Here is a 26,535-nt window from a genome sequence, read left to right on the forward strand (position 1 = left end):
GGCCGGGGCGCTCACCTGCTCCTCGCCGACCTTCGGGCCAGGCTCGGCCACTCCGGCAGGAAGCTTCCGTCTGATTTTGAACTGAACCTTGTAGGGCTCTGAGTACTGAAGGATTTTGAGAGCATCTTCATATTTAATGTTGTCGAAGAATATCGTTGTGCTGAGTAGTTGATCCCCTGGACAAAGACAGAGTGGCCTGGCGCTTTAGTGCCCCCGCCCTCCAGGGCCTCAAAGGAGGGGCCCACAGGGGGTGTGAGTGGAAGGCTGCCCGCCCCTCCCGTTTACTAAGCCCCCAGTGGATAGGAGCCCCTCATTTTCAGGCAGAGAGCTCAGCACAGAGACTGGCCCCAGCCTTGACATGGCTGAGAGGTCTCCAGGGGCCACCCTGCGTCCACTGGGGCCCCTCCCCCAATGGGACCATGGGGACACCCCCAGGGGTCACCCTGCATCCACTGGGGCCCGTCCCCCAATGGGACCATGGGGCACTCCCAGGGGCCACCCTGCGTCCAGTGGGGCCCCTCCCCCAATGGGACCATGGGGACACCCCCAGGGGTCACCCTGTGTCCACTGGGGCCTGTCCCCCGATGGGACCGTGGGGACACTCCCAGGGACCACCCTGCGTCCACTGGGGCCAGTTCCTGTCTCCTGATGGGACCGTGGGGACACTCTCCGGGGTCACCCTGTGTCCACTGGGGCCCATCCGCCTCCCCCGATGGGACCAAAGGGACACTCCCAGGGGCCACCCTGTGTCCACTGGGGCCCATCCCCCTCCCCCGATGGGACCGTGGGGAACTGGGGACGGGCCCGTGGCACCTTCTCTCAGGCTGAAGAGCTTGGCAGCTGACGAGTCCTTCAGCACTTGCTTGACAAAGATGCCCTGGTCCCCACCGCCCGTGACACTGTAGCCGCTGGCTCCAGCCTCCACGTCCGTCTTCAGTGTCACTTCTGTCCCATCCTGCGTGGACTGAAAGCACAGCAGGGCCTTGGTGAGCATGGGCCTCTCCCCACCACGGGGGTAGGTGCTGGGGGCTGCCTCCTCTGAAGCCCGGGGACCCCAGAGCCCTCTGCGACCCCAGAGCACACCTGGGCCACTGTGTCCGGCTCTGGGGGAGGCCGGCGGCTGCCACCTCTGCTGACAGCAGCCTCCCCTGGTCCGTGTCCCTGCTTGCCAGGGCTCAGGAGCACCCTGCCCCACCGTCCAGGCCCAGCAGGGCTTGCTGAGCAGAGGAAGAGTCTTTGCCCGCACTTGGCCAAGGCTTCCTGCAGGGGCTCCCCGTTCATCATCACCTCATTGCCAGTGCTGATCACTTACAAGGTGATACTCATGTGGCGCTCAGACCAAGGAGGGCCGTTTGTTGTTGCTGTTTAATCACTCAGTCATGTTCGACTCTGCGACTCCATGGACTGCAGCATGCCAGGCCTCCCTGTCCTTCACCATTTCCCAGAGCTTGCTCAAACCCATGTCCATCGAGTCGGTGATGCCAGCCAGCCAGATCATCCTCTGTCATCCCTTTCTTCTCCTGCCTTTTATCGCTTCCAGCATCAGGTCTTTTCTAATGAGTCAATTCTTCGCATCAGCTGGCCAAATTATTAGAGTTTCAGCTTCAGCATCAGTCCTTCCAGTGAATATTCAGGACTGATTTCCTTTAGGATGGACTGGTTTGATCTCCTCGAAGTCCAAGGGACTCTCAAGAGTATTCTCCAACACCACAGTTCAAAGGCATCAATTCTTCAGTGGTCAGCCTTTTTCACTGTCCAGCTCACACACCCATACACAACTATTGGAAAAACCATAGCTTTGACTAGACAGACTTTGTCGGCAAAGTAATGTCTCTGCTTTTTAATATGCTGTCTAGGTTGGTCATAGCTTTTCTTCCAAGGAGCAAGCGTCTTTTAATTTCACAGCTGCAGTCACCATCTGCAGTGATTTTAGAGCCCCCCAAAATAAAATTTCTCAGTTTCCATTATTTCCCCATCTATTTGTCATGAAGTGATGGGACTGGATGTCATGATCTTTGTTTTTAGAACGTTGGGTTTTAAGCCAGCTTTTTCACTCTCCTCTTTCACTTTCATCAAGAGGCTCTTCAGTTCTTCTTTGCTTTCTGCCATTAGGGCAGAATCTGCCATATCATTTTCATATCTGAGGTTATCGATATTTCTCCCTATAATCTAGATTCCAACTTGTGCTTCATCCAGCCCGGCATTTCGCATGATGTACTCTGCATATAAGTTAAATAAGCAGGGCGACAATATACAGCCTTGATGTACTCCTTTCCCAATTTGAAACCAGTTCATAATTCCATGCCTGGTTCTAACTGTTGCTTCTTGACCTGCATACAGGTTTCTCAGGAGGCACATAAGATGGTCTGGTATTCCCATCTCTTTAAAAATTTTCCACAGTTTGTTGTGATCCACATGGTCAAAGGTTTTGGCATAGTCAATAAAGCAGAAGGAGATAGTTTTCTGGGACTCTCTTGCTTTTTCGATGATCCAGCGGATGTTGACAATTTGAACTCTGGTTCCTCTGCCTTTTCTAAATCCAGCTTGAACATCTGGAATTTCTCAGTTCACATATTGTTGAAGCTTGGCTTGGAGAACTTTGAGCATTACTTTGCTAGCGTGTGAGATGAGTGCAATTGTGCGGTAGTTTGAGCATTCTTTGGCATTGCCCTTGTTTGGGACTGGAATGAAAACTGACCTTTTCCACTCCTGTGGCCAGTGCCGAGTTTTCCGAATTTGCTGGCATACTGAGTGCAGCATCATCTTTCAGGATTTGAAATAACTCAACTGGAATACCATCACCTCCACTAGTTTGCTCATAGTGATGCTTCCTAAGGTCCACTTGACTTCACACTCCAGGATGTCTGGCTCTAGGTGAGTGATCACACCACAGTCATTATCTGGGTCTTTAAGATCTTTTTTGTACAGTTCTTCTGTGTATTCTTGCCACCTCCTCTTAATATCCTCTGCTTCTGTTAGGTCCATACCGTTTTTGTCCTTCATTGTGCCTATCTTGGCATGAAATGTTCCCTTGGTATCTCTAATTTTCTTGAAGAGATCTCTAGTCTTTCCCATTCTATTGCTTTCATCTATTTTTTTGCATTGTTCGCTTAAAAAGGCTTTCTTATCTCTCCTTGCTATTCTTAGAACTCTGCATTCGGATGGGTATATCTTTCCTTTTCTCCTTTGCCTTTAGCTTCTCTTCTTTTCTCAGCTATTTGTAAGACCTCCTCAGACAACCATTTTGCCTTTTTGCGTTTTTCTTTTTTGGGGATGGTTTTGATCACCACCTCCTGTACAATGCCTGGGAGAATGCCAAGAACGGCATGACGGGCCTGAGCTCAGACATGACGGATCCTCGGGGTCTGGGAGAGCCCTGGAGTTGCTGGCCTTGGGGAAGACACTGTCAGTGACAGAACAGGCTGCCAGGCAGTGGTTTGCCTGGCTCCCCAGGAGCCCAGAGAACCCAGCTCCTCCTGTGGTCTTGGATGTAACAGGCAGTGGCCAGACCCACCGCACAGGTGGGAACACTGAGGTCTGGGCACCTGGGTCCACCTGGTCAGTGGTCTGGACCTTTCCTTCTGAGTCTTGGGAGGCCTGGACCAGCGTTCCGGAGCCCCGCCCCCTGGCCTGATGAAGGAGGTGGCACACCCTTCCCCAAAGCACTAGGGCACCGTGCCAGCTTCCTGCTTCTCGACACCTCACTCTGGCCCTGGATTCCTTGGCTGGAGCCCCTGTCAGGTGCTGGCCAGTGCCCACCCCAACGTCCACTCGCCACATGCCCACCTCCAGGCGGCTCATCCTGGAAAGCGTCCGCGAGTCCCCTGAGTCCCGCTTCCACCAGGACCTCCGCCTCCTCGGCGCGTCTTCCTGCAGCAGCAACAAACAGCAGGTGACCGACCTGCCCCAGCCCAGGGGACAGGAGGCGTGCGGAGGGCCCAGATGCCCGAACCTGCCCAGAACCTGCAGGGTGCAGCCGTGTGCAAGCGGAGCCAGGCTCCTCCGGGGGAAGGCAGCTCTGGGCCTTGACGCTTCCCAGGGGGCCCAGCCCCCACGTCCACAGGTAGAGGGGACAGAGACGAAGCAGCGCCAGAGTGAGTCCTTTTAGGGAGCCCACCATTGCTGGCTTAACGCAGTCACCTCCAGAGGTGGCTGCAAAGACCCTCTCTGTGTCTCCTCGCCAGAGAGCCGTGTGTGCACATGTCCTGTGCCCCATCGCACACGGGGGCATGAGATCTCTTCCCCACCTGCACACGTGTGTGCCATCTCTACCGTGTCTTGGCTGGCTGAAGGGAGGGCCCCAGGGAAAGGGCAGAGGAGATGGCTGAGCAGACACAGCTGTCCACGTGGCGCGATCCAGAGGCGGTGTGGCCGCCTGTGCCTCTCCCAGCTGAGCCCTCCCTCGGCCTGTGTGGGTCCGTCTAGGGGGCTTACCGGAAGTCTGAAGCCGTCGCCCTCAGTCACGCACTCGTAGACAGGCGAGGAGCCCTGTGGCCGGGGACGGATGAGCTCGGGCCCCGGCTCTGCAGTCACCTGGCAGGAGGAGAGAAGCTCAGGCTACCCTCAGCCACTCGGCTCTGCTCAATTCCAGGAAGGGACCGGGGGTGGGGGGGTGGGGGGAGTGGGCAGGAGTGCGCACACACCCTCCCGGACCTCACTTACCGAGCGCTCCTCCTCGGATTCTGCATCTGGCTCTCCAGGCTGCAGCTGCCGACCGGACACTGCAAAGGGAGGGCTGAGTCAGTGGAGCCTTGCCGGCAGGTGGAGCGGATGGTGGAGCTGGGGGCAGGGGCCCAGGAGAGGCTGTGGACACACAGGTGGGGTAGCCCTGGACACTGGGTCTGGGAGCACAAGCAAAGGTCAGGGGAGGACCCACAGTCACTGAGCTGGGGAGGCATCGAGACCGGGTCTGAAAGCAGTGAGCCGGGATGGAGGTGCACGGATCGAGGAGGTAAACTTCGCAGATTTGGTCAAAGCAAGTTACTAAACAAACACACAAAGAAAACAGTAATTACGGTCCTGACAAGGAATCAGAATCCAGAGTTACTATAATATGGAAAGTATGACGTCCAGTATCCAACACAAAAGTACATACCGTGCAGGGAAACGAGAAAGCATGATCTTTAGTGAGGAAGAAAAACGGCTCATGGAGCCTGTCTTTGAATGTCCACAGAAGTTGCATTTGGCACAGACTCCAGAGCAAGAGTCACGCATTTGTTCAAAAAAGTAAAGCAGGACATGTTTGCAGAATTAACGAAAAACATGATGACCATGGCTTGATGAAGAAAGTCATAAAGAAACAGAATTTTTTTTTTTAATTGGAAATTCTGGAGTTGAAAGTTTACTGGAGAGACTCCACAGCAGAGCTGAGATGATAGAGGAAGTGAAAACCTGGTAGATCAGGGGGATCCCCTGGTGGCCCAGTGATCAGGACTCAGCACTTCCACTGCTAGGGCCCAGGTTCAATCCCTGGTCAGGGAACTAAGATCCTGCAAGCTCTGTGGTGCAGTCAGAAAAAACAACCACAACAAAAACACTTGTATATTAATAGAAATTAGTCAATTTAACCGCTCTAATGGCAGAAAGCGAAGAAGAACTAAAGAAGCTCGTGATATGAGTGAAAGCAGAGAGTCAAACTGGCTTAAAACTCAACGTTAAAAAGACTAAGGTCATGGCATCTGGTACCATGGCCTGGCGAATAAAAGGGAAAAAAGTGTAAGCAGTGACAAATTTTATTTTCTTGGGCTTCAAAATCACTGGAGACGGTGAGCACATCCATGAAATAAAAGATGCTTGCTCCTTGAAAGAAGAACTATGACAACCCTAAATAGTGTATTGAAAAGCAGAGACATCACTTTGCTGACAAAGGTCCGTACAGTCAAAGTTATGGTTTTTCCAGTAGTCATTTACAGATGTGAGAGTTGGACCATAAAGAAGGCTGAGTACAAGGGATTGATGCTTTCGAATTGTGATGCAGGAGAAGGCTGTTAAGAGTCCCTTGGACAGCAAAGAGATCAAACCAGACCACCCTAAAGAAAATCAACCCTGAATATTCATTGGAAGGATTAATGCCAAGGCTGAAGCTCCAATACTTTGGCCACCTGATGCGAAGAGCCAACTCATTGGAAAAGACCCTGGTGCTGCGAAAGACTGAAGACAAAAAGGATAAGGGGACGACAGAGGATAAGATGGTGAGATAGTATCAATGATTCAGTGGACATGATTTTGAACAAACTGAGAAATAGTGGAGGACGGATTATGGCCTGTGCACTAAATCTGTCCTGTTGCTTGTTTTGAAGGTGAAGTTCTGTTGGGTCACAATTTGCTCATCCATTTACATGTTGTTCACAACCACTGCTGTGCTGCAGCCACGGAGCTGCGAGGAGGATCACATGGCCTGCAAAGCTGGGGCGCTGCTGCCCGTGGGGTCACAAGGTGCTGGACATAGCAACTGAGCAACAAAAACCAGTGTGAATAACAAGGGGGAAAGGATTGAAGGAAAATGAACAGAGCCTCGGAGACCCATGGGATGACATTAAGAATGCCAATTATGTGTAGCTGAAGTCTCAGAAGGAAAAAGAGAGAGGCAGAAAAAAATTTTTGAGAGAATAATGGCTGAAAACAATCTACAGATCTCAGAAGCTCAACAAAGCCGAGCAGGATAAACACAAAGGGACCCAGACCTAGAGAATCACATCAGAACGTTCACAAGAAAGAGACAATTTTGAAAGCAACAAGGAAACGTGGCCCGTCATATTTGACGGTGGCACAGTGCAATTACTATCCAAGACCACGGAAGCCGGGAAAAAGTGGAACGACAGACTCAAATCGTGAGAGAGAAATGTTGTCAAAGACGAATTGCATATCTAGTAAAGTACCCTTCAAACATAAAGGCAAAACAAAGACATCTGCAAAAGAACAAAGACAGAGAATTCACTGCCAGTCTTCCTAGAAGAAATGCTAAAGGAACCGGTATTAGGTACTAGCCCGTTTCCACAGAAAGAAACGAAGAATGCAGAAAAGGGTCACTATGTGGGCAAATATAAAAGACGCAGCAAACACATCTTTCCAATGAGATATCTATAAATATACCTCATTCCATCTTTTAACTGCTTGAAAAGATATGACCGTATAAAGCAGGGGTTTGCAGACTTCTCTCGTGACAGGTCAGACAGCACGCATTTCAGGCTTTGCAGGCCGTGTGGTCTTCCTCGCAGGTCCACGGTTGTCGCTCAGCAGCGGTTGCAGACAACATGCAAATGAACGAGCACGACTGTGACCCAACAAAACTCCACCTTCAAAACAAGCAGCGTGACGGATTCGGTGCACGGGCCATAATGTGGCAACATCCCATAAAAGGTGGTAATCATACAGTCATATTGTTGGGATTATAATACATATAGATGTAATATATGCGGCAATAACAGCAAAAAAGAAGGGGAAGGATATATGTTGGATCAGTTTCTATATTTTAGCAGAATTAAGTAACTGCTAGGGACTACCAGTGGGAGTAGGCTCGGGCTACAAACGGGCTCCTGAGAACTGGGGGTGCTGGGAATGTTCTAGAACCGGACAGGGTGCTGGCTGCACAGCTCTGTAGAGTTACTGAAACGACTGAGTCGCGCATTTACAGGGGGTGAGGCTCACGGTGTGCAGATCACACCTGAGCAGACCTGTAAAAGGAAAAGGCAAGCGACTGCATAAACAAAGTAAAACAGAGAATCCAGCGTCTGTAGGAGTAACGCTCACGACAACTACACCATGAAGGGAGGGGCTGCGGGACGGACGCTCCTTCTGTAAAGCTCTCACATCACACGCGAGCGAGTGTCACGTGACTGGAAGACACACTGAGATAATAAGAAATACGTGGTGTAAACCACGAAGCAGCCGTCAAGATGAAGAAGATGTGTAGCTAACAGGCCAACGGCGGAAATAAAATACAATACTAAAAATGTGTGTTTGTAAAATATACATTAATATAAATGGCAAAATAATAAAATATGCATACATGCACATATACAATGCTTATGAGCGTATCATTGTATATATACATATAGAATGATTTGTATATACAAGAATGTATATAGTTTGGATATATACAAATTATATGTATAATTATATGTGTAATGTATATAATTTACATTAATTACATTAATATAATTATACACGTATGTGTATAATTTACATTAATATTTGTCTAATACATAATTATATACATTTAATGTATAATACATATCAACTTATAAATATGAACTTTATACTTATATATGCAATATATGTTATTAAGCAATTATATACATGTGTGTGTGTGTGACGCCAAGTTGCTTCAGTCCTGTCTGACTCTGTGAAACCCTATGGACCGCAGCCTACCAGGCTCCTCTGTCCATGAGATTCTCCAGGCAAGAATGCTAGAGTGGATTGCTGTGCCCTCCTCCAGGGGATCTTCCTGACACAGGGATGAAACCCACGTCTCTTAGGTCTAGCCTGCACTGGCAGGGGGGCTCTTTACCACTAGTGCCACCTGGGAAGCTATGTATACATACTTCAGTAACTCTAAAACATGGTAAGGGATGAGGGGAAGAGGAGCAAAGGATGGACTGAGTAAAATTAGGAAGCAACTAGCAAGATGGTAGGATTTAAGCCGCCCGTATTGACAATATATTAAATATAAAAGGACTCAAAATTCCAATCAAAAAGGTAGAGATTGTCAGATGAAATTCAAAAACCAACCCTGATTACATGCCATCTAGGCAAAATGGGCTATAAATAAGAAGAAGTGAGGTGAAAGTTGCTCAGTCGCGCCTGACCCTTTGCCACCCCATGGACTGTACAGTCCGTGGAATTCTCCAGGCCAGAACACTGGAGTGGGTAGCCTTTCCCTTCTCCAGGGGATCTTCCAAACCCAGGGATTCAACCCAGGTTTCCCGCATTGCAGGCTAATTCTTTACCAGCTGGGCCATGAGGGAAGCCAGCTATACTGGAGTGGGTAGCCTATCCCTTCTCCAGCTGATCTTTCCAACCAGGAATCAACCCGGGGTCTCCCGCATCGCAGGTGGATTCTTTACCAGCTGAGCCACCAGGGAAGCCCTTAAATGGAGAAGACAAGACAACATGGGGTGTGCAGCACGCAGGCTCAGTCACGCAGTTGTTTCTGGCTCTTTGAGACCCCGTGGACTGTAGCCCGCCAGGCGTCTCTATCCATGGGGATCCTCCAGCCAAGAACACTGGAGTGAGTTACCATTTCCTTCTCCAGGGGATCTTCCAAACCCAGGGATCGAACACGTGTCTCCTGCATTGGCAGGCAGGCTCTTTACCACTAGTGCCACAAGGCAAGAAAAAAAATATCTCATCATTTCAAAATAATAATCATTTTAAAACTAATCATTTCATAATAATAATAAAGGGCACAATTCATCAAAAAAAAAAATCTACGTCTGTATACACCTAATAACAGGGGCAAAAAACACTGAAAACTGGAAAAACTGAAAGGAGAAATAAACAAATTCACATTGAAGACAGAGACTCTAACACTCCGCTCAGTGCCCGAAAACCTTCTGAAACAAAATAGGGAAGAAGAGAACTGGCCTACCCGTCACCCCACAGGCCACACTGACCCCTGGAGATCACGCCACCTGGCGGGAGCAGGGCACGCATTCCTCTTCACTGAGATGGACCAAGCGCCGGCCCGTTTAAATATCTCAATAAATTAAAAATAATTTAAACCATTTACAGTCAGCTAGGTATTTACTCTGACCCCCAACAGAACCAAGTCAGTAGGATATAAACACAAATATCAAAGGAAAAGAATAGAAAGTCTACAATAGTCCCATGCTTTGTAAGATCAATTGATTTTTGACAAAGCAGCCAAAATATTCCAATAGAAAATTAATAGTCTTTTCAACAGCAGTGCTGGGACAAGTGGATATGCATTTGCGGGGGGGGAATACCTGGACGCTTACTTCGTAGCATGTGGAAAAATTAAGTCAAAATGAATCACAGAGCTAAATGTAAAACTTACAACTGCCAGGCACTAGGGATGGATTCCTCTGGGAGGGGGCAGACCAGCTGGGGAGAGGCCTCAGGAGGGGGTTGCGGTGTACACCAGCGCGTCCCCCTTGGGAGAAGGCATTTAGCTACCGACACACCGATGACTTGTACCTTTTCCCCAAAAATGTTTCAATTCTACATAACATTGAAATGAGGAAATTATAAACTGTATGCCAATAAACTTGGAAATGCTACTGGCGGTAGCAGCAGCAGCAACCTTGAAAATGCAGAGGAATTGGACACACTCCTAGAGACACCGGGGCCAGCATCGCTCAGGAGAAACCGGCTATGCAAATAGTCCTGTGATGATTCAGCGATCAAAACCCCTCCTTAAAACCGGTCTACCAGCGCCTGCAGGCCCAGCACTCCCTGAATTGTACTCAAGATTCCAGGAGAAGCGCTCTGGATCTTACAGACTCCAGCCGGGCTCAGAGAACCCTCCCTGGGTGAGCACGCACTGCTGGCGAGGAGGCGACACCTGCCAACCGCGGAGTTCCCACCAACCCCCGCCAGCAGGGCTTGGAGCAGGCGGGGACCCCTGTCCCACGGGTTGGTCCCCAGCGCGTCCCTGTCCCCATGGAGCCCGCGGGGGACGCCCAGGCCTGGGGGGAGTGCAGCTCTGGCGTTTCCTCTCTGGCCAACTTGCCCGTGCCACCCGAGCAAGCCCGTCCCACTCTGAGCCTTGACTTCCCCGGATGTTAGAGAGCTACTATGCCCACGGAGAACCAGAGGGATGCAGAGGTCGGGGCGCGGCGGGGAGGTGGGAGCCGGTCCCGGCGGATTCCAGGCCGCCCGCGGGAAGAGGAGACCCAGGTCTGCTCCCCGCCGAGCCCGCTGCCCTGCGGAAGCCAAGGGCGAGGGCAGCGGACCCCGCACCGTCCAGCCGTAGTCTCCCTTCCCGTCCTGCCCATCCCCAAAGTGGGCGCGCTGGGTCTGCTCCGGGACCGGATGCGGCGGGGGAAGGCCAAGGGTGGCCGCGCCCCGGCCCGGGGTCCCTGGCCTGGCCCGTTCTGGGTGGCCTCCCGCTCCCTGTGCCCCGCGCTCCGGGCTAGGGCGCCGGCAGAGAGGCGGGGAGCTGCGCGGACCCGCCCAGGAAGGCAGCCAGGCCGCCCCCAGCCCGCAACCTTCTCTGAGTCACAGCAAAACAAGGCCGGGACCGCCCTCCGCGCCGGGCTGGCAGGCGTGTCCCTGGGGGCGCGGGCGGCGGCCCGCCCAGAGCCGGATCGCGGCTACGGCTACGGGAGGCGGGGGACCCCAGGCGGTGTGCAGCCGGGCCTTGGGCTGGGCGCTGCAGTGCACGGCCCCAAAGTCAGGTGGGGATCCCCCAGGCCCCGAGAATTTGTACCCCCGGACCTGCTCCCGGGGAGGCTGGAGGCTGAAGGGAAAGGCCGGAGCGGGGCGGGGGGAGAACCTGAGGGTCCGGGAACCTGGGGGCAGGCAGGCTCAGCCTGCCCAGCTTGGGCTGGACCCGCGCTGCTCCTGCTGTTGAGGTCCCAGCTGGCCTAGTCCCGCCCCCACAGTAACCCCGCCCCCATCCGCCCCCCCCCCCCCCGCCCCCACCCCGCCCCCACCCCCCACAATAACCCCCACCCCCATCCATCCCCCCGCCCCGACCCCGGGTGCAAGAGCCCTGTACCTGAGGTAGGAACCAAAAGTGGGGGCTCAGGGAGGCTCAGGGAGGCAAGCACAGGCCAAGCCCAAGGTCAGGCGGGTGGGAAGGTGCAGGGCTGTAAGTTCTGGGTCCCTGTGCACCCCTTAAGGCAGAACCCCAGGCTGGCTGGAGCCCAACCCAGAGACGCACAAACAGGAAGGAGGAAATCCTGCCTGCCCCAGGGCCAAGTGGCCAGCAGCCCTGCCAGCCTCGGACCTGCCCCCACGGAGGGGAGAGGAGGCCTCCTTGTAGCCCCGAGCTCTGTCCTGCCAGTCCCTGTGTCCTGTGGCCCCCTGCACCCTGAGTGCACGCGAGGAGTCCCGGCAGCCGGCCTGACCCGGCGGAGAGCCCAGACCCAGCACTCGCCTGGAATAAAGACTGATAACATAAGGTCACCAAAGCCCACTTTGCAGAGGAGGATGTGGAGGTGACTCGCTGAGCCAGGCCCAGCCGGTCTGGCTGCTGGCACCTGCTGCCTCGCCCAATGCCTGTCCCCTCCTCCCCAGGGCTCAGGCCCGGCCGTGGCCCCGGCACCCGGGTTGGGCTACATACACACCCTAACTAGTCCACGGCCTCAAACGCTACCTGCTGGGGGACTTGGGGGGTAGGGGGTGGGCAACACATCATCAGAAAAGCTTCACTTCCAAGAATGGTAATCCTCTGGGGTGGGGCCTCCAGGAAGCATCTGTGGAGCGGGCAGAGCCAAGGAGCAGCCCGATGCTGGCTGGGGGACAGCTGCAGAAAGGGGGCGTTCACCTGGATGACTTCCCCACACTCACCTTGTCCCTGGGGCCCCGGACTGACCTGGGGACTCTCCCACCAGCCCCAGCCAGGGGGCAGTTCTTAGGGGGCCCAGCGTAGGACCACTCATGGGCGCAGCAGGTTTCATAAACAGAACCCTGACTGACCGCCCCGGGAGCCCAGCTCCAGCCTCCAGGTGGGCCAGGTGTGGGGCGAGTTTACTCGGACAGCGGTAGGGCCGGGGACTGTCAGTGCAAGGGGAAGGAGGGAGGCAGCAGCAGGGCTTTTGATAGTGGGCTGAGTGTCCACCCCTGGGGTGCGTGTGTGTGTGTTCACAAGCCTGAGGGCGTGTGTTCATGGGGTCTTCATGCCCATGTCGGGTGTGTGTGTGTGGACAACATGCACAGCCCCAGGGGAGCCCCTGGCTGGCCCAGGCTCCCTCCACAGGGGACGCTGCCCTCAGGCTGGGAGCCCAGTGCCCACAGGGGTGCCTGGGACACCCCACCTCACCCCACCCTGGAATGTCAGGAGGAAAGGGCTGAGCGCAGCTGACTTGTCATGAGACCGCCAGACTTTCTGAAGCAAAGCCCACAGGCAGTTGAGGGCCCGCCCTGCCTCCCTGGAATTTCTCAAGAGAGGTCTGCTGCCCGGGATGGCAGCCTGGGCTTCGGCTCTGCTTGCAGGAAGCCCTCGGTCCCCCCGGCCCACAGCCACCTCCACTGCAGCCCCGGCTGCCACCAGCTTCCAGGTCACCCTCTCCAGCCTGGCTGTCTGCCTGGCCCACCAACACCGGTGCCCTCCCTGGACCTTTGGAGCTGGGCTCCAGACCAGCCCTCTCTCCCGACCTCTGTCCTTCTCAGATGCAGCTTCCTCTGCCATCTCACTGTCATCTCACTGGCCAGCTTGGCCACCTTGTCATCATCTCTGGCCACTGCCCAGTCCCTGGTTCCTGGAACATTGTCACCAACACTGGCATGCAGTAGGTGCATACTAAATGCTAGAGCCGGGAGTAGGTGGGTGGAGGAAGGGACGGCGAGTCCCGCCCAGCCTGAGGGTGCAGCGGGGTCTCAAGGGCTAGGAGGGGCAGCAGGTGAGCTCAGCGCATCTCCTTCTGCACCTGGACGCTCGGAGGCCTGAAGGCGGCTCCTGGACCAGCAGCTGCACGGGCCTGGCAGCAGAAAGCAGTGTCTGGACCCTCCCACCCAGCCCAGCAGGCCCAGCAGGCCAAGTCTGACTGTATCCAGGCTGAAAGGCCAGCACCCAGGTGCCCAGTGCCATGTGACCCTGGGATGCTGCCGCAGGCCCCCACGGCCTGCCCGGCACCTGCAGATAAGTTTGGCTGAAGCCCCCTCCCCTTCCCCAGGCCCTCAGCGCACCAAAGCATCACCTGAAGGACCCACCCTCAGCCACACAGCCCAGCTGGGGGTCTGCCTTTTCTGGGACTGAAACGGCCATGCTGACCATGGTGACCCTTGGCCACCAGGACCTGACCAGCCTGCCCCTCCAGCATCAGCTGGGCTGGAGGAAGGCAGACTCAAGGAGATGGCGATGGAGATGCCCAGCCCAGCTCTGCCACCCTCCTCCCAGAGTCACCCCCTCCACCCTGCAGGGGTGCCTGGGCCCGCCAGGGCTGAGCTCAGAAGGGGGCAGGGGGCAGGGGGCAGAGGGTGGGTACCAAAGACCGCTCAGCCGCTTACCGAGGCAGACGTCCTCCCAACTTGCCCCGAAGTGAAGATCCAGACTCCCAGCTCCCTGGGTCTGTCCTCCAGGCTCCTCCCCTCCACACAGCGCCCTCAGGCCCCGCCCTCATGCCCCCTTCCCAGCCAGCCCAGAGTCAGCCAACACCTCTCCCCGCCCAGAGGGACTGGGCGGGCCCCCTCACAGGCCCCCACAGCTGGGCCAGGCCCCTCCCGCTCAGTTTCAGGAGCAGGGGGGCCCGCGCCCTCCCCCAGAGTGCCCCCCCAGTCAGAGCAGCTGACTGGGGGAGGAAACACCAGCACGCTCAGGGATGCAGTGAGTCATTGCCACCGCCCTGCCCTGGCCTGGCCCGGCCCAGTCCATTCCTGCTGTGTGGAAAGACTCGCTGTCACACAGGACCATCCAGGCAGGCTGGGCACCGGCCTGGGCCAGAGGCTGGGGGGCTGGCAGGCCGGGGTGCCGGGGAGAGACGGAGGCCCTTCCGGGACAGACTAGGATGGCTCCCTCTGGGAGGGCAGCGCCTCACGGCCCCTCAGGCTCTGCTGAGACCCCCGCCCAGGGCACAGCCAGCCTCTTCCACGGCCAGGGCCACAAAGGCCAGAGCAGGGCAGACGGAGCCCGTCCATGGCCTGGGCCAGTGACCTTGGGGACGGTGGCCCTGGCCACTGCCCCCCGGCCAAGCCCCTTGAGGGCAGCCTGACCCCGGCCACCCTCTAGCCCCTTCAGCCAAAACCCGGCACCCAAAGTTCCAGGGCACCTGATGAGCTAGCTGGGCGTGGGGGTCCCTGGAACCAGCTATCGTTCCCAGCCTCCCGCAGTCGTTGGACATAAGAGGCTGAGCAGCACCTGCGGAAGCCCCCTGCTCCCCGGAGCCCGCCTGCCCAGCCTGCCAGCTCCTGTCGCCTCACCTTCCGCCCCCCAGGACTCCCTGCCCCCGGGGACCCCTGAGGGGGCGGGAGGACGGGGGCTCTGGCTGCCAGGCCCTGCCCTGAGCCGGGGCAGGCCCAGCAGGCCCCGGCAGGCCCGCAGACTGTACTATCTGCTGGGTCCCAGGGCCGCCCCGCCCTGCGCCCCACAGTCCCGGGGGCGGGGCCCACTGGCTGCGGGCACCTGCACCCCACAAGCAGGCTGGAGCAGGCCGGCACCGCTGAGGGGCCCAGTGGGGGTGCAAGGGCAGTGAGGGGTCAGGCCCAGCCCTAGGAAGGGTCAGCCTGCACCCGCGCCCCCACCAGACACACCCACCAGTGTCAGTGGCCACAGGGCTGGGGCGGCCTCAGGGAACCGAGGGCAGCAGTCACCGGAAGAAGCCACAGGAGGGCTAGGCTGCCCCAGAACAGGGGAGCCGAGAGCAGCCTTAAGAGCGGGGGATGGCAGGGACGGCCCCGGCTGCTCAGAAGGCTCCAGCCAGCTTGAGGAGGCTGGCACTGCCCGGGACAAGGGTGAGAGGCCGCAAGGGAGGCTGGCATGTAGGCCGCTCCTGGCCACCCCCCACCCACCCCACAAAAACCTCACGGTCGTAAACGACTCTGGCTGTGCGAAAAGCAGCTCGGCCTGCTGGCCCGCGAGCACGCCTCGTCCGCCGGCCCACACGGCTCTCACCTGTGGGCTCTTTCTTTCCTGCCTGGCGCCCCACCAGGCTGCCGCCTCCAGGCGGGCTGACTCAGCTGGAAGGAGGGCCGGGTGCTGGCGCAGAGCAGCGCACCCCGCTGCCTCCCCGCCAGAGCCGGGGTGCCCCGCGCCAGTCAAGCTGCCCCCACCACCTGCCCTGCCCTGGACCTTCGCAAAGGTGTGGCCAGCCTCCCCACCCGAGCAGCCTGAGCCCCAGTGCGGTGCTGTCTGCAGGCTGGACCTCCTCCAGCCTCACTCCCCACCCCACGACAGGCCCTCCCCAGACTCCAGCGTGGACACTTGCTGCTTGCTCAGCCCCAGCCCCCTGCTGGCGCAGACCCTGGTCTGTCCCCTAGAGGCCAGCACCAACCGCCCCTGGGAGGTGGGCGCTGGCTGGAGTGCTGGGAGAGAAGGGAGGGAGCCAGCTGAAGGGGCAAGGCCCTGGGTCAGCACTGCTGTGACCCAGTTGGGGCGAGGGTCCGGGGGCTGCCCCGCACCTCACCTCTGGGCTGGCATCCGTTCTGAGGGGTGTGCCTGGCCCCCCCAGCAGACAAGCACGCTGAGTGAGGACCTGCCATCGCCCCAGCACTCAGGGACCCCGCCTGCCGGTCCCCTGGCTCCAGGTGGCCAGGCAGGTGCAGGGCCAGCAGGAGGGCCTGTGGGCATCTCCAGGCCGGCATGCAGGCTGCCAGGCATGTGCCCGCCGACCCCTGCCACCCAGACTCCTAGGTTTTCCTCGGAGGCTTCGTGGGAAGGGGTGGGGCAGGCCCGGGGTCAGCTGAGAGCTAGTCAGCTGGTAAGGAGGCTGGGGTCGAGCGTGCCCTTCCGGGTGGTGTGTCACAGAGAAGCCCGCGGGTGCGCCTGCCTCCCAGGAGCAAGGACTGCCCTGGGGGGAGCCGCCCCATGGGGTCCTGCAGCCAAGCGCCCAGTGGGAGGCCATCTCCTTCCCACCTGAGCTGGGCCCGGCAAGGTTGGTGGCTCCTGGGGACAAGGGCATCAGCCAGGGTCAAGGGCGGTGTGGAGGAGGCCACCCGGAGCCAGTGCAGGCGGCCCACCATCAGCATGGGGTGGGAGGCCACTCGGCTAGAGCCGCAAACACAGAAGTCTTGCCCTGGCCCAGCGGGGCCCGACCTGCAGGGCCGCCCACCCGCACTGAGAACGGAGGGTGGGGCTGAGCCGCCGTGAAGGGGCCCAGACGCAGATACCCACTGCAGGCGTCCGGCCCTGGCCCTCCCCGCTCTGCACCCTGGCCGTCCTCTCGGCGGTGGGCACCCACATCCGGTGCTGTGTCCAGGCAGGAGCCCAACTGGGATCCTTCCCAGGGCTCCTGGTGGTTCACCAGCTAAGGCGGTGGGGAGCCAGCCTCTGCCGGCGGCAGCGGGGGGCCTGCCCTGGGCGTGATGTACCGGCCAAGTCCCTCCCACAGGGCTCTCGGGGGAGGGGGCCCAGCGCGGCCCCTCACCGTCCTGTGTACACACGGGGGCCCCTCCAGCCCCCCAGGCAAGCAGTGGGCTCGGGCGTGCCACTGCCCACCCCGCCCCGGGCCCTCAGGCCTCCTGGGCCCAGCTCCATCTTTCCATTTTAGAAAGTGCTTCTGACTATTAAATATTTACCCCAGTGAGGTGGACCTTCAGCTCCGGCAGCCTGTGCCCCAAAAAAGAAACACCAGGGAAGCCTGGAGGGAGGGGAGCCTGGCGATGCCCCTGAGGCCCTGAAGTGACCGGCCCGGCCAAGAGTGGGGAGGGGCTCGGGGAGGGCGGCTGGCTCCGCGAGGGCGTCCTGTGCACAGCCTCTCCTCTGCCTCAGCTCCCCCGTCGCCCCTCCTGCACCCTGCTGGGCCTCATCCCTTCCCATGGGACCGGCCCTGAAACACTCTGGGGCTCCCAGCGGCCCTGGGAACACAGCCCTTCCTCCTAACAGCCTTAATCCCTGCCCCACCCCAGACCCACCCCGTTACGCTGCTCGCTGCTCCCCATCAACATGCTCTCCAGGCTCTCCCCATCAGGCGGCCCTTCTGGAAGCCCTCCCTGACTTCCCTGTGGGCTGAGGGTGCACTGGTTGCAGAAGTCCTGCCTGTCTCATCTTTGCTCAGTAAACGCCCCTGCTTCCCAACCTGTGCACACCTGAGGCCCAGGGCCCCTGGGACGCACAGATGGACGGACGGACGGACGGACAGACAGGAAACCCCTCTTCACAGCAGTCCTAAGAATAGGGTCTGCTTCCTCCTGCCCTCTGCAGTGCAGGAGACCCAGGTTCCATCCCTGGGTCGGGAAGATCCCCTGGAGGAGGAAACGGCAACCCACTCCAGTAGGCTTGCCTGGAGAATCTCATGGATAGAGGAGGCTGGGGGGCCACAGTCCACGAAGTTGCAAAAGCCGGACAAGATTTAGTGACTAAATCACCACCTCCTGCTACCGTCCAGGCAGAGGACCAAGCCAGGGAAATCTGGGCTTTTCACCCCTGAAGTGGGCGGTGGGGGCCCCAGATGGCCCAGGCCCCACTCCCCTGTCTGGGGTTCTCCTCCCTGGCACCTCCACTTCCCCATCCCCAGGCAAACCAGCCCCAGGCTGGACCTGAAACAGAGCCCATCTGCAAAGGCAGTCACAGAGGATACCGACAGTCAAGTCTGAAGGAGAACAATCCAGGGGGCTTCCTGGAAGAGGCAGCTCCTGGCTGGGCCCGAATAGAAGCATTTAGCCAGAGGGAAGAAGGGCATCACGACATTCCTGCCACAGGCCCAGCCACGGTGAGCCCCAGGTGGAGCGGGTGCATAGTGGGAGGCAGGTGGTTTGGGGGCACTGGACCCTCCACGCCTGGGCTCTGCCCCACTTCCTAAGGGGCCTTGGGGCAGGAGCCAGGCTGTCCAGCTTGTCTCCCCACAAGAAGTGGGGGTGTCGTCAGGGGCACACACACATGCCATCACGAGGGGTGGCTTTCAGAATCTCATTAAAGTGCCAGGAGGGTCCAGACCCCCACCCAGGATGACCGCCCTGTCTCCTTCTCGGTGCCTGCCCTTGTGTGTCCCTGCCTGGGAGCGCAGGGCAGCGCCAGAGCCTGGGGCACGGCTGCTCTGGACCCTTAGAGGCCACAGAGGCTCCCCGTTGGCTCCAGGCTCTGCCTCGCTGCTCTGAGACTCTGTGGCCCTGTCTCCACCAGTACAGAGAACCAGGCAAAGCTGCCCATTTGGACCGCTCATGGGGGCAGCCCTGGGCCTTCCTGGCCACACCTCTCTGCCCCGCCTGGGCCTGAGCAGCCGTGGTCACTCCCATTCACAGATCTGAGACCCAGCCTGGAGCCCAGAGCCCAGGGCTGTGCAGGGGCCATCAGAGGGGACGCCTGACACCGCATGGCACTCCCAAAGGCCCTGGGGTTGCCGTGGCCCCTGCCAGGGAGGGACCACCCAGACCCCTCATGGTGTCACCAGCATCTGGGGCTCTCTGGCCCTGTGGGGGCTTCTGGGGGGTTGGGGGAGGGGCCACAAACAAGCCAGGGGTTGAAGGGCAGAGGCCCAGACTGGGAGCTGGGGCTTCCCAGGTGGCTCATTGGTAAAGAGTCCACCCGACAACGCAGGAGCTGTAGGAGACCTAGGTTCGATCCCTGGGTCAGGAAGATTCCCTGGAGGAGGAAATGGCAATCCACTCCAGTATTCTGGCCTGGAGAATCCCATGGACAGAGGAGCCTGGTGGGCTACAGTCCACAGGGTGGTAAAGAGTGGGACACAACTGAGCGACTGAGCATGCATGCATGTCAGTGGTCTAGCTGCCCAGGACCCAGCTCTGCCTCAGGAAGGAACCAGCTGTCCCTGGAAGAGGAAGGCGGGGAGGTGGGGGGAGCACCCAGGGTGACGTGGTTGGTGCCTGCAGAAGGGAGGAGCAGGGGGAGTCCCCAGGAAGACAGTAGTGGGGTAGGGGCGTGTGAGTGAGTGACAGTCGCTCAGCCATGTCCAACGCTTTGCGACCCCATGGACTGTAGCCCGCCAGGCTCCCCTGTCCATGGACTTCGCCAGGCAAGGATACTGGAGTGGGTGAGTGCTACTCAGACTGGCCATGCCCACAGTAAAGCTGGGCGGATCCCTGCGCTGGTGTGTTCCCAACACAGCCACCAGAGGGCAGCCTCCGCGTGCAGGTTAGACCTGACACAGCTCCCATCCCCTGGCTGGGGCACAGGCTCTGAGACAGGCCTTCAGAGAACCTGGAGCAGATGGTCCAGGAGGGAAGCTTTGAGCTGGGCAGAAAGACAAGGGACCGGGAGGGTCTGCCCGCCGCTGGCCTGCTAGGAGGGAACTGCAGCAGGACGATGCCTGCACTGAAGCCCTAAGCATGCATGTTCTCTGGCCTCCTCCGAAGGATGGAGAGGGTCGAGAATCCGCACGTTGGACACGACCTGCAGGGCCTCTGACCCAGCAAGTCTTGTTCCCTAAGAGGGGTTGGTTTTTCTGGCTGGACACAAGGAGGAACTTCCCCAGAGGCCAAAGAGGCACAGGTCAAAGTGAGAATGGGGGCCTCAGCTGGGGAGGGGCTCTCAGCACAGGCCTCTGTGAGACAGGAGGGTGGATGAGATGGCCGGAGACCCTGCAGCTTAGGTGTCTTGAGCGAGGAGGAGGCCAGGGTGGGAGGCAGAGCAATGGTCCCATGACCTTTGGGCCCTTCTGTCCCTGTGATGCAGCGGAGTCCCAGAGGTGTGGGCCAGGCCCACTGCAGTCAGGAGGAGGGGGCTGGGGGCCTGTCATCCTCCCTCTGGCCGTCCAGGGAGAACTGGGGTGGGATTCTCACCTGGGCAAGGGAAGCCCACACAGGAGGTGAGCTGGGCTTCGGTGCCAGCCAGACAATGGACATTAGGAGGGACCACGGCGGCTCCTGTTGCAGCTGGAGGGGTACCCCACCCTTGCCGCGCTGGCACTGCCATCATCATCACCATCGAGCCGGCTTCCCCAGGGAGTGGGTTTCGCCTGTGCCGATGCAGTGCGGCCCCAGCCCCCCTTGCCGCGGTTGGCCAGGTGTCCTGGGTGTGGCCAGGCTGCAGCATGACTGACCCTGAGCTGGAAGGACTGTCCCTGCCCCACCCCACCCTGCCCTCCATGCTGCTGAGACACCCAGGCCCTGAAACTAGGCCCAGTGCAGGGACAGACAGATGACAGACAGACTGAGCACCCGGTTCTCCCTCTGTGGCCAGAGGCACAGACAGCGGCCCCTTCCCTTGCGCAGACTGGGGGACCCTGTGCCTGAGCTCTGATCTCACTCAGGCCCCTCACCAAGTCCCAGACCTCAGCCACCACCTAGGACCCAGCACACCAGAGCCACACGGTGGACCCAGCCCAGCCTGGCCCCACAGTTCTGGACCGAAGCCAGGAACCTTAACTCCTGGTCAACCTAGGCTGGTCGCCCCCAAACCCCCAAATCACAGGGCAGTCCTGGAGGCCGTTCCCCACCGTCTGGTGACTCATGGTAGTCTCACTCCACGCACACGTGCAGCCCTCCCCAGGCGGCTGCCTCCAGGGACAGCACGAAGTCCCAGAGGGCTGCAGTAGGGGCACAGTGGCAGAGAGGGAGGTGCAAACAGGACAGTGAGGTTCCGAGAGGCGAGGAACGACACAAGAGTAGGGAAGAGTCGGCGACCCGGGGAACAAAGTGAGCAGCAGGGACAGAGAGGGGAGGCCGACGGACAGGGACAGGTAAGAGGGGAAGCGCGGGAGCAGAAAGCAGAGGTCCGAGCAGCCCCCGAGGCGCAGAGACGCGTTCGAGACCGCGGGCGGGTCCCAGACGCGCCCCGACCCCGACCGGCGCCTCAGCCCGCCCGCACTGCGCGCCCCAGGACCCGCCCGGCGCGCGCCCAGCGGGGAGCCCACCCGCCCCGAGGGGAGCGGGCTGCAGGCGGGGAGGAGGCGCACCGCTGCCGGGGGCTCCGGGCCAGGTGGGCAGCATCACGTGGAAGCAGTCGCACATCTTGGCGGCCGGGCGGTGCGGGCCCGCGGCGGCCCGTCGCGTCCAGTCGCAGGTCCCGGCTCCGGCGCGCGGGCGGCCCGGGGGCCGGGCGAGGGCCGCACTCTGCCTCCGCAGCCCTGCGCTGCAGCTGGCGGCCGGCAGCAGACTGCGGGCTGTGCAGGCTCCCCAAGCCCCGCCACCGCCCGGACCCCGCCCCGGCCCGCCCAGCCCGCGCTGAGCGGCTGCGGAGCAAGCACGGGTGGGGCCGCCGTCCTCATTCAACCCATTGGCTGCGGCCCTCAAGGCCCCGCCCTCCTGGCGGCCACGCCCCGCCCCCGTCCAGCGGGGAACCAGTCCGAGCCAGGCCCCGCCCCCCTAAGGTCCCGCCCCGCCCCGCCCCACAGTCCAGCCTTGCGGGTTTCCCACCTCCAGGCAGACACCCCGCGCCAGCCACGCTACGGCCTAGCCCCGCCCTTAGCCTGGCCCCGCCCCGAGCCCTCAAAGGACCTTTCAGATGTTGACTTTGGGCCTCTGCCAGCGAGGGGTCCCGGGACGCTGCGCCAGACTCCTGGACTTGACCTGCTCGCCTCAGTCTTGTCTCCCAGTCTGGGGACTGACATTGCAGTCACACACTGGGGAGCGGGGCATCCTGGACGAGGGCCTAGGAGTAGTGGGGGTCCAGGGAGGCCATGGCCTGCGACCTGACGCCACTAGCCCTGCCCTGGGGGCTCCCGATCTGGAGGTGTGCGCTGCCAGAGGCAGCATGGTGCAACGGTGGAAGTGGGCGGGGAGCGGGCCTGGAAGGCTCTGCGTGGACAGCCTAAGCTCGGACTTCAGGAGCAGGGCAGAGGGTTCTGGACAGAAGCGACCCTGAAGTGTGTGTTTCTGTGGAAGTAGGGATTAGCTGAGGCTCAGCCTTGTGCAGACTGAGGAAAGGCCCCTTGGGGCATGCGGGTCTCCTGGGGTGGGGGTGGGGAGCCTGGGCCTGAGCAGACCCAGGAGAGCACTGGCCACCTTCCCAGGGGCTGCCCTGGCCTGGGGCCAGCGGGGCTGGGACAGGTGAGACACACAGCAACTTTTCCTGGGGCAGAAAGAGGCCGAAACAGGAGACCCAACCGCACAAACATGCAGACTTGATGCAGACACACAAACACACAGACGCACACATGCCACACACACAGACCCTCGTAGGTGAGACAACACGTACTCACAGCAGCACCCAGACACAGGTCCACTGGGATCTGTCCTCATGCACTCCAAGACAGGCACCACCCGCCCACCCCACCCCGCACACACACAGATGCTTGAGAGTGCGCTCAAAGGCATGCACGCACTCGGGACCCCCTGCCCAGATGAGCACAACAGGAACAGACACACACAGGGGCATGCACACACAGACCGCACGATGCACTCCTGGGCTCACTCGGGGGGCACACAGCCCACGAGGCCCAGGTGAGATGCCTCATGGGATGACTCATGCCTGGTGTTCCCGTTAGCCAGGCTGCAGCCGGGCAGCCTTCCAGCGGTGGGTCAGATGGACGAGCTCATCATTGCCGGGAACAGGCCTTGGCAGATTCCAGCCTCTCGAGCCTGTGGCACGATGGGGCACTGCCGTGTCCTTCAGGTGGGGACACTGAGGCTTGGGCCTCACCCCTCCTGCCCTGATGTCTTCTCTTGGGCCAGCAGCACTCCCCAGGGGCCAGAGACCCTGCCCTGCTGTGTCCAGATGGGAATCAGTCACTCGTGGGCACAGGGAGAGAGCTGTCTGTGTTCCTGGGTGTGCTTGGCACCTGCTTGGGCCTGCTGGGGGGCTCAGCCTGCCTATCCTCTGTGTGTTTGACTCTGGCCTCGGGGGCCTGGGAACAAGCAGCCATCTGCAATCAGCGCGAGCTCTCTGTCCCCCTGCCCCTCGGATAAGTCATGATCCTGGGACCCTGTCCAGCTGCAGTGGCCTCACCCCGTGTGACACATCCTGGTGGTCCAGCATGCTGCACACAGAGCTGTGGGAGGGGGAGGTTGGAGCCTTGGGTAGGGTGCCAGGGGGTTCCCCACGTCAGCAGAGGCCAGGAGGGGGTCTCATGTGGCCACTGAAGGAGAGCGGAGGTGGGCACCGCTGGCCCCTGCCAGGACAGCCCCTGTGCAATTGGGTGCCCCCTGGGAATCCTGAATATTCATTGGAAGGACTGATGCTGAAGCTGAAACTCCAATACTTTGGCCACCTGATGTGAAGAACTGACTCATTGGAAAAGCCCCTGATGCTGGGAAAGAGTGAAGGCAGGAGAAGGGGATGACAGAGGATGAGGTGGTTGGATGGCATCACCGATTTGATGGACACGAGTTTGAGCAAGCTCTGGGAGTTGGTGATGGACAGGTAAGCCTGGTGTGCTGCAGCCCATGGGGTCGCAAAGAGTCGGACACAACTGAGCGACTGAACTGACTGGGAATCCTGGCTGGCCAGGGCCTGGGGGAAGCTGGAGCAGGGACCCTCCCTGGGACCACTTCTGCCCTTGGCCTTGGTGAGGGCTGAGCCAGCTTATATTGTCCTGCTGGTGCCTGGCTGGCGCTGCAGCCAGGGACGTGGCTGAGCACTGGCTCAGGCCCCGGATTCAGGATGAGGGTAGGCAGGGCCCCCAGCCTGAGGGGCTGCCCCAGCTCTGCCGCCTGCTCTGAGGCAGAGGGCTGGCATCACCTGCTGCGCTCATCCCCATGTACCACCACGGTCCCTGCACGCCCATTTCATTTCTGGAAGGGTGTGGCCCCTTGGGCAGTGGACCCCACAGGTGGCAGCCTGCAGCTGCATAGAGGGAGATGGCCCCCAAGTCGGCCCCGGGGCAGGGAGGCTGAGCCCTGCCTCCCCACATCCATCCCTCCTCCCACCTGTGGAGGCCTTGGATGCCCCAGCCTCGCCCCTGGGCTACAGAGCCAGACAGGTGGGGTCTACGAGGCCTACGCGAGCCCCACTCCCGCCCTCCCTACAGCCCAGCCACAGCTTGGCCAGGCCCCTGCTGTGGAGCCCTGGCAGCCAGGAGCTCCAGCCGTCAGGCTCCACTCCAGCCCCGTCCTGCGGTGCCCCTCTGGGCACAGACGCCCCGCCAGGGAAGGGCACAGCAGCTAGGCATGGCTCAGGAATAGCTGCCCCTGCACCAGCCCCCAGAGCATGGAGATACGGGCTGACCCACAGCTGTGCTGGCACTCAAAGGGCCCCATACCACTTCTGAGGGTCACCCTACGGGGGCCAGCAGTGGCTGTCATGCTGCACTCACAGGCTCACCTCCTCCCTAGGACCACCACACTGGAGAGCTGGGGCCACACCCCAGCCTTGGGCCACCGGTCAGGGGTCTCAGACTGGGTCTCAAGGCACTGGGGCTGGCGAGACAGTGCATGTGGGGGCCAAGGGTGAGGAGCCAGGGCTAGAGCCCCCTAGGTCCCAGGCCCTCAGCAGAGCCCGCAGCCTGCCCCACCCACCTGGCTGGCTGCTTTCGTGCCTCTCCAGGCAGGCAGGCATTGATGTCCAGAGCATCAATGATTGATGCCTCCTTGCAGCCACTGCAGCAGCATAATCAAAAATAGCTTGGCTGGTGTCCCTGCCCTAGCCCAACTGGAGGGGCATAACTGCATGGTGTGAGCCCTGGGACTTCCTCCACTGCCGTCTGCCCTCCCACCCAGTCCTCGCACAGAAGAGGCTGGGGAGGGCTCCAGGCCTCTCACTGCAGGCTGAGTGCCTGCTCCAGGCCTGGGGAGGGGTGTCCTCCTCGACTCACCCCAACGACTCAGGGTGCTTCCTGAAGCAAGAGACCCTTCCCCATGGCTCATCAGGTGATGCTCAGAGATGCTAGGATCCTCTGGGGCTCCAGGCAGAGTAGAGGCCCTTCTTCCTGGGGCTGGGTCAGGGGAGGCTTGGCTGGGCAATGGGAGAAGAGAAGCTCCCCCCACCCTAGTCTGCACCATTCAACAGGGCTGGGGCTCAGGGACAGACCCAGGAGCCCATGTGGGCTTTCTCCTGCACGCTGCACCCGGCCTCCACAGCACCATGGGGCGTCCTGGCTTGTGTCCCCATTACTCCCACTTTCGTGGGGACCTGGCCCCTCTGACCAGTTTCCTCCATATGAAGCCATTTAAACTTCAACAGCTGCCTGCCCTGCCCTGTCTGCTCACCTGGAGGGCTGGCCCTCAGCTCCTGTCCCAGGTCGTGCCCAGAGCCCCAGATGCTGGCCTGAGGAGTCGGGGGCCACCTGTCAGCTACTTGGGCTTCCCCCACCCATTCCTGCATCCAGCGCCAGGCACCAATGTCAAGGTCACGCCTGCTGCCTCTCTGAGTTTTGGCTCCCCCAACACAGCACCTCCTGAGCAGGGTAGCCAGGGGTCAGCCAGGTGTATTAGCTTCCTATGGCTGCTGTAACAAATACACACACATGCAGTTTAGTTCAGTTCAGGTCAGTTGCTCAGTCGTGTCCGACTCTTTGCGACCCCATGAACCGCAGCACACCAGGCCTCCCTGTCCATCACCAATTCCTGGAGTTCACCCAAACCCATGTCCATCGAGTCAGTGATGCCATCCAGCCATCTCATCCTCTGTTGTCCCCTTCTCCTCCTGCCCTCGCAGCATCAGGGTCTTTTCAAATGAGTCAGCTCTTCGCCAAAGAGCTGGCCAAAGTACTGGAGTTTCAGCTTCAACATCAGTCCTTCCAATGAACACCCAGGACTGATCTCCTTTAGGATGGACTGGTTGGATCTCCTTGCAGTCCAAGGAACTCTCAAGAGTCTTCTCCAACACCACAGTTCAAAAGCATCAATTCTAGTGGCTTACACCAACTCTCATTTATTGCTTACAGTTCCAAGTGTCAGCAGACTTGTATTCCTTCTAGAGGT

At 59.5% G+C, this 26,535-nt stretch overlaps 1 protein-coding gene across 6 annotated transcripts in view; it reads right to left on the bottom strand.

The window, feature by feature from the left end:
* Window positions 1-21,702, bottom strand: part of AHNAK2 (AHNAK nucleoprotein 2) — a 38,144-nt gene extending 16,442 nt beyond the window's left edge. Inside the window, exons 1-7 of one of the 6 annotated variants that reach the window (XM_070775870.1) lie at window positions 14,137-14,196; window positions 7,093-7,295; window positions 4,663-4,721; window positions 4,435-4,533; window positions 3,787-3,870; window positions 814-964; window positions 16-176 (exon numbers count right to left, since the gene is read on the bottom strand). In XM_070775870.1, coding sequence (XP_070631971.1) covers window positions 16-176; window positions 814-964; window positions 3,787-3,801 — 327 coding nt within the window. In that variant the 5' untranslated portion in view covers window positions 3,802-3,870; window positions 4,435-4,533; window positions 4,663-4,721; window positions 7,093-7,295; window positions 14,137-14,196. Of the gene's footprint in view, window positions 1-15; window positions 177-813; window positions 965-3,786; window positions 3,871-4,434; window positions 4,534-4,662; window positions 4,722-7,092; window positions 7,988-11,683; window positions 12,060-14,136; window positions 14,197-21,632 lie in introns of those variants that run through there. The other 5 variants (XM_070775871.1, XM_070775867.1, XM_070775872.1 and 2 more) reach the window with 5 other exon arrangements.
* Window positions 21,703-26,535: the final 4,833 nt, after the last annotated feature.

This window comes from Bos indicus, chromosome 21, assembly GCF_029378745.1.
Source record: "Bos indicus isolate NIAB-ARS_2022 breed Sahiwal x Tharparkar chromosome 21, NIAB-ARS_B.indTharparkar_mat_pri_1.0, whole genome shotgun sequence".
Classification (NCBI taxonomy): domain Eukaryota; kingdom Metazoa; phylum Chordata; class Mammalia; order Artiodactyla; family Bovidae; genus Bos; species Bos indicus.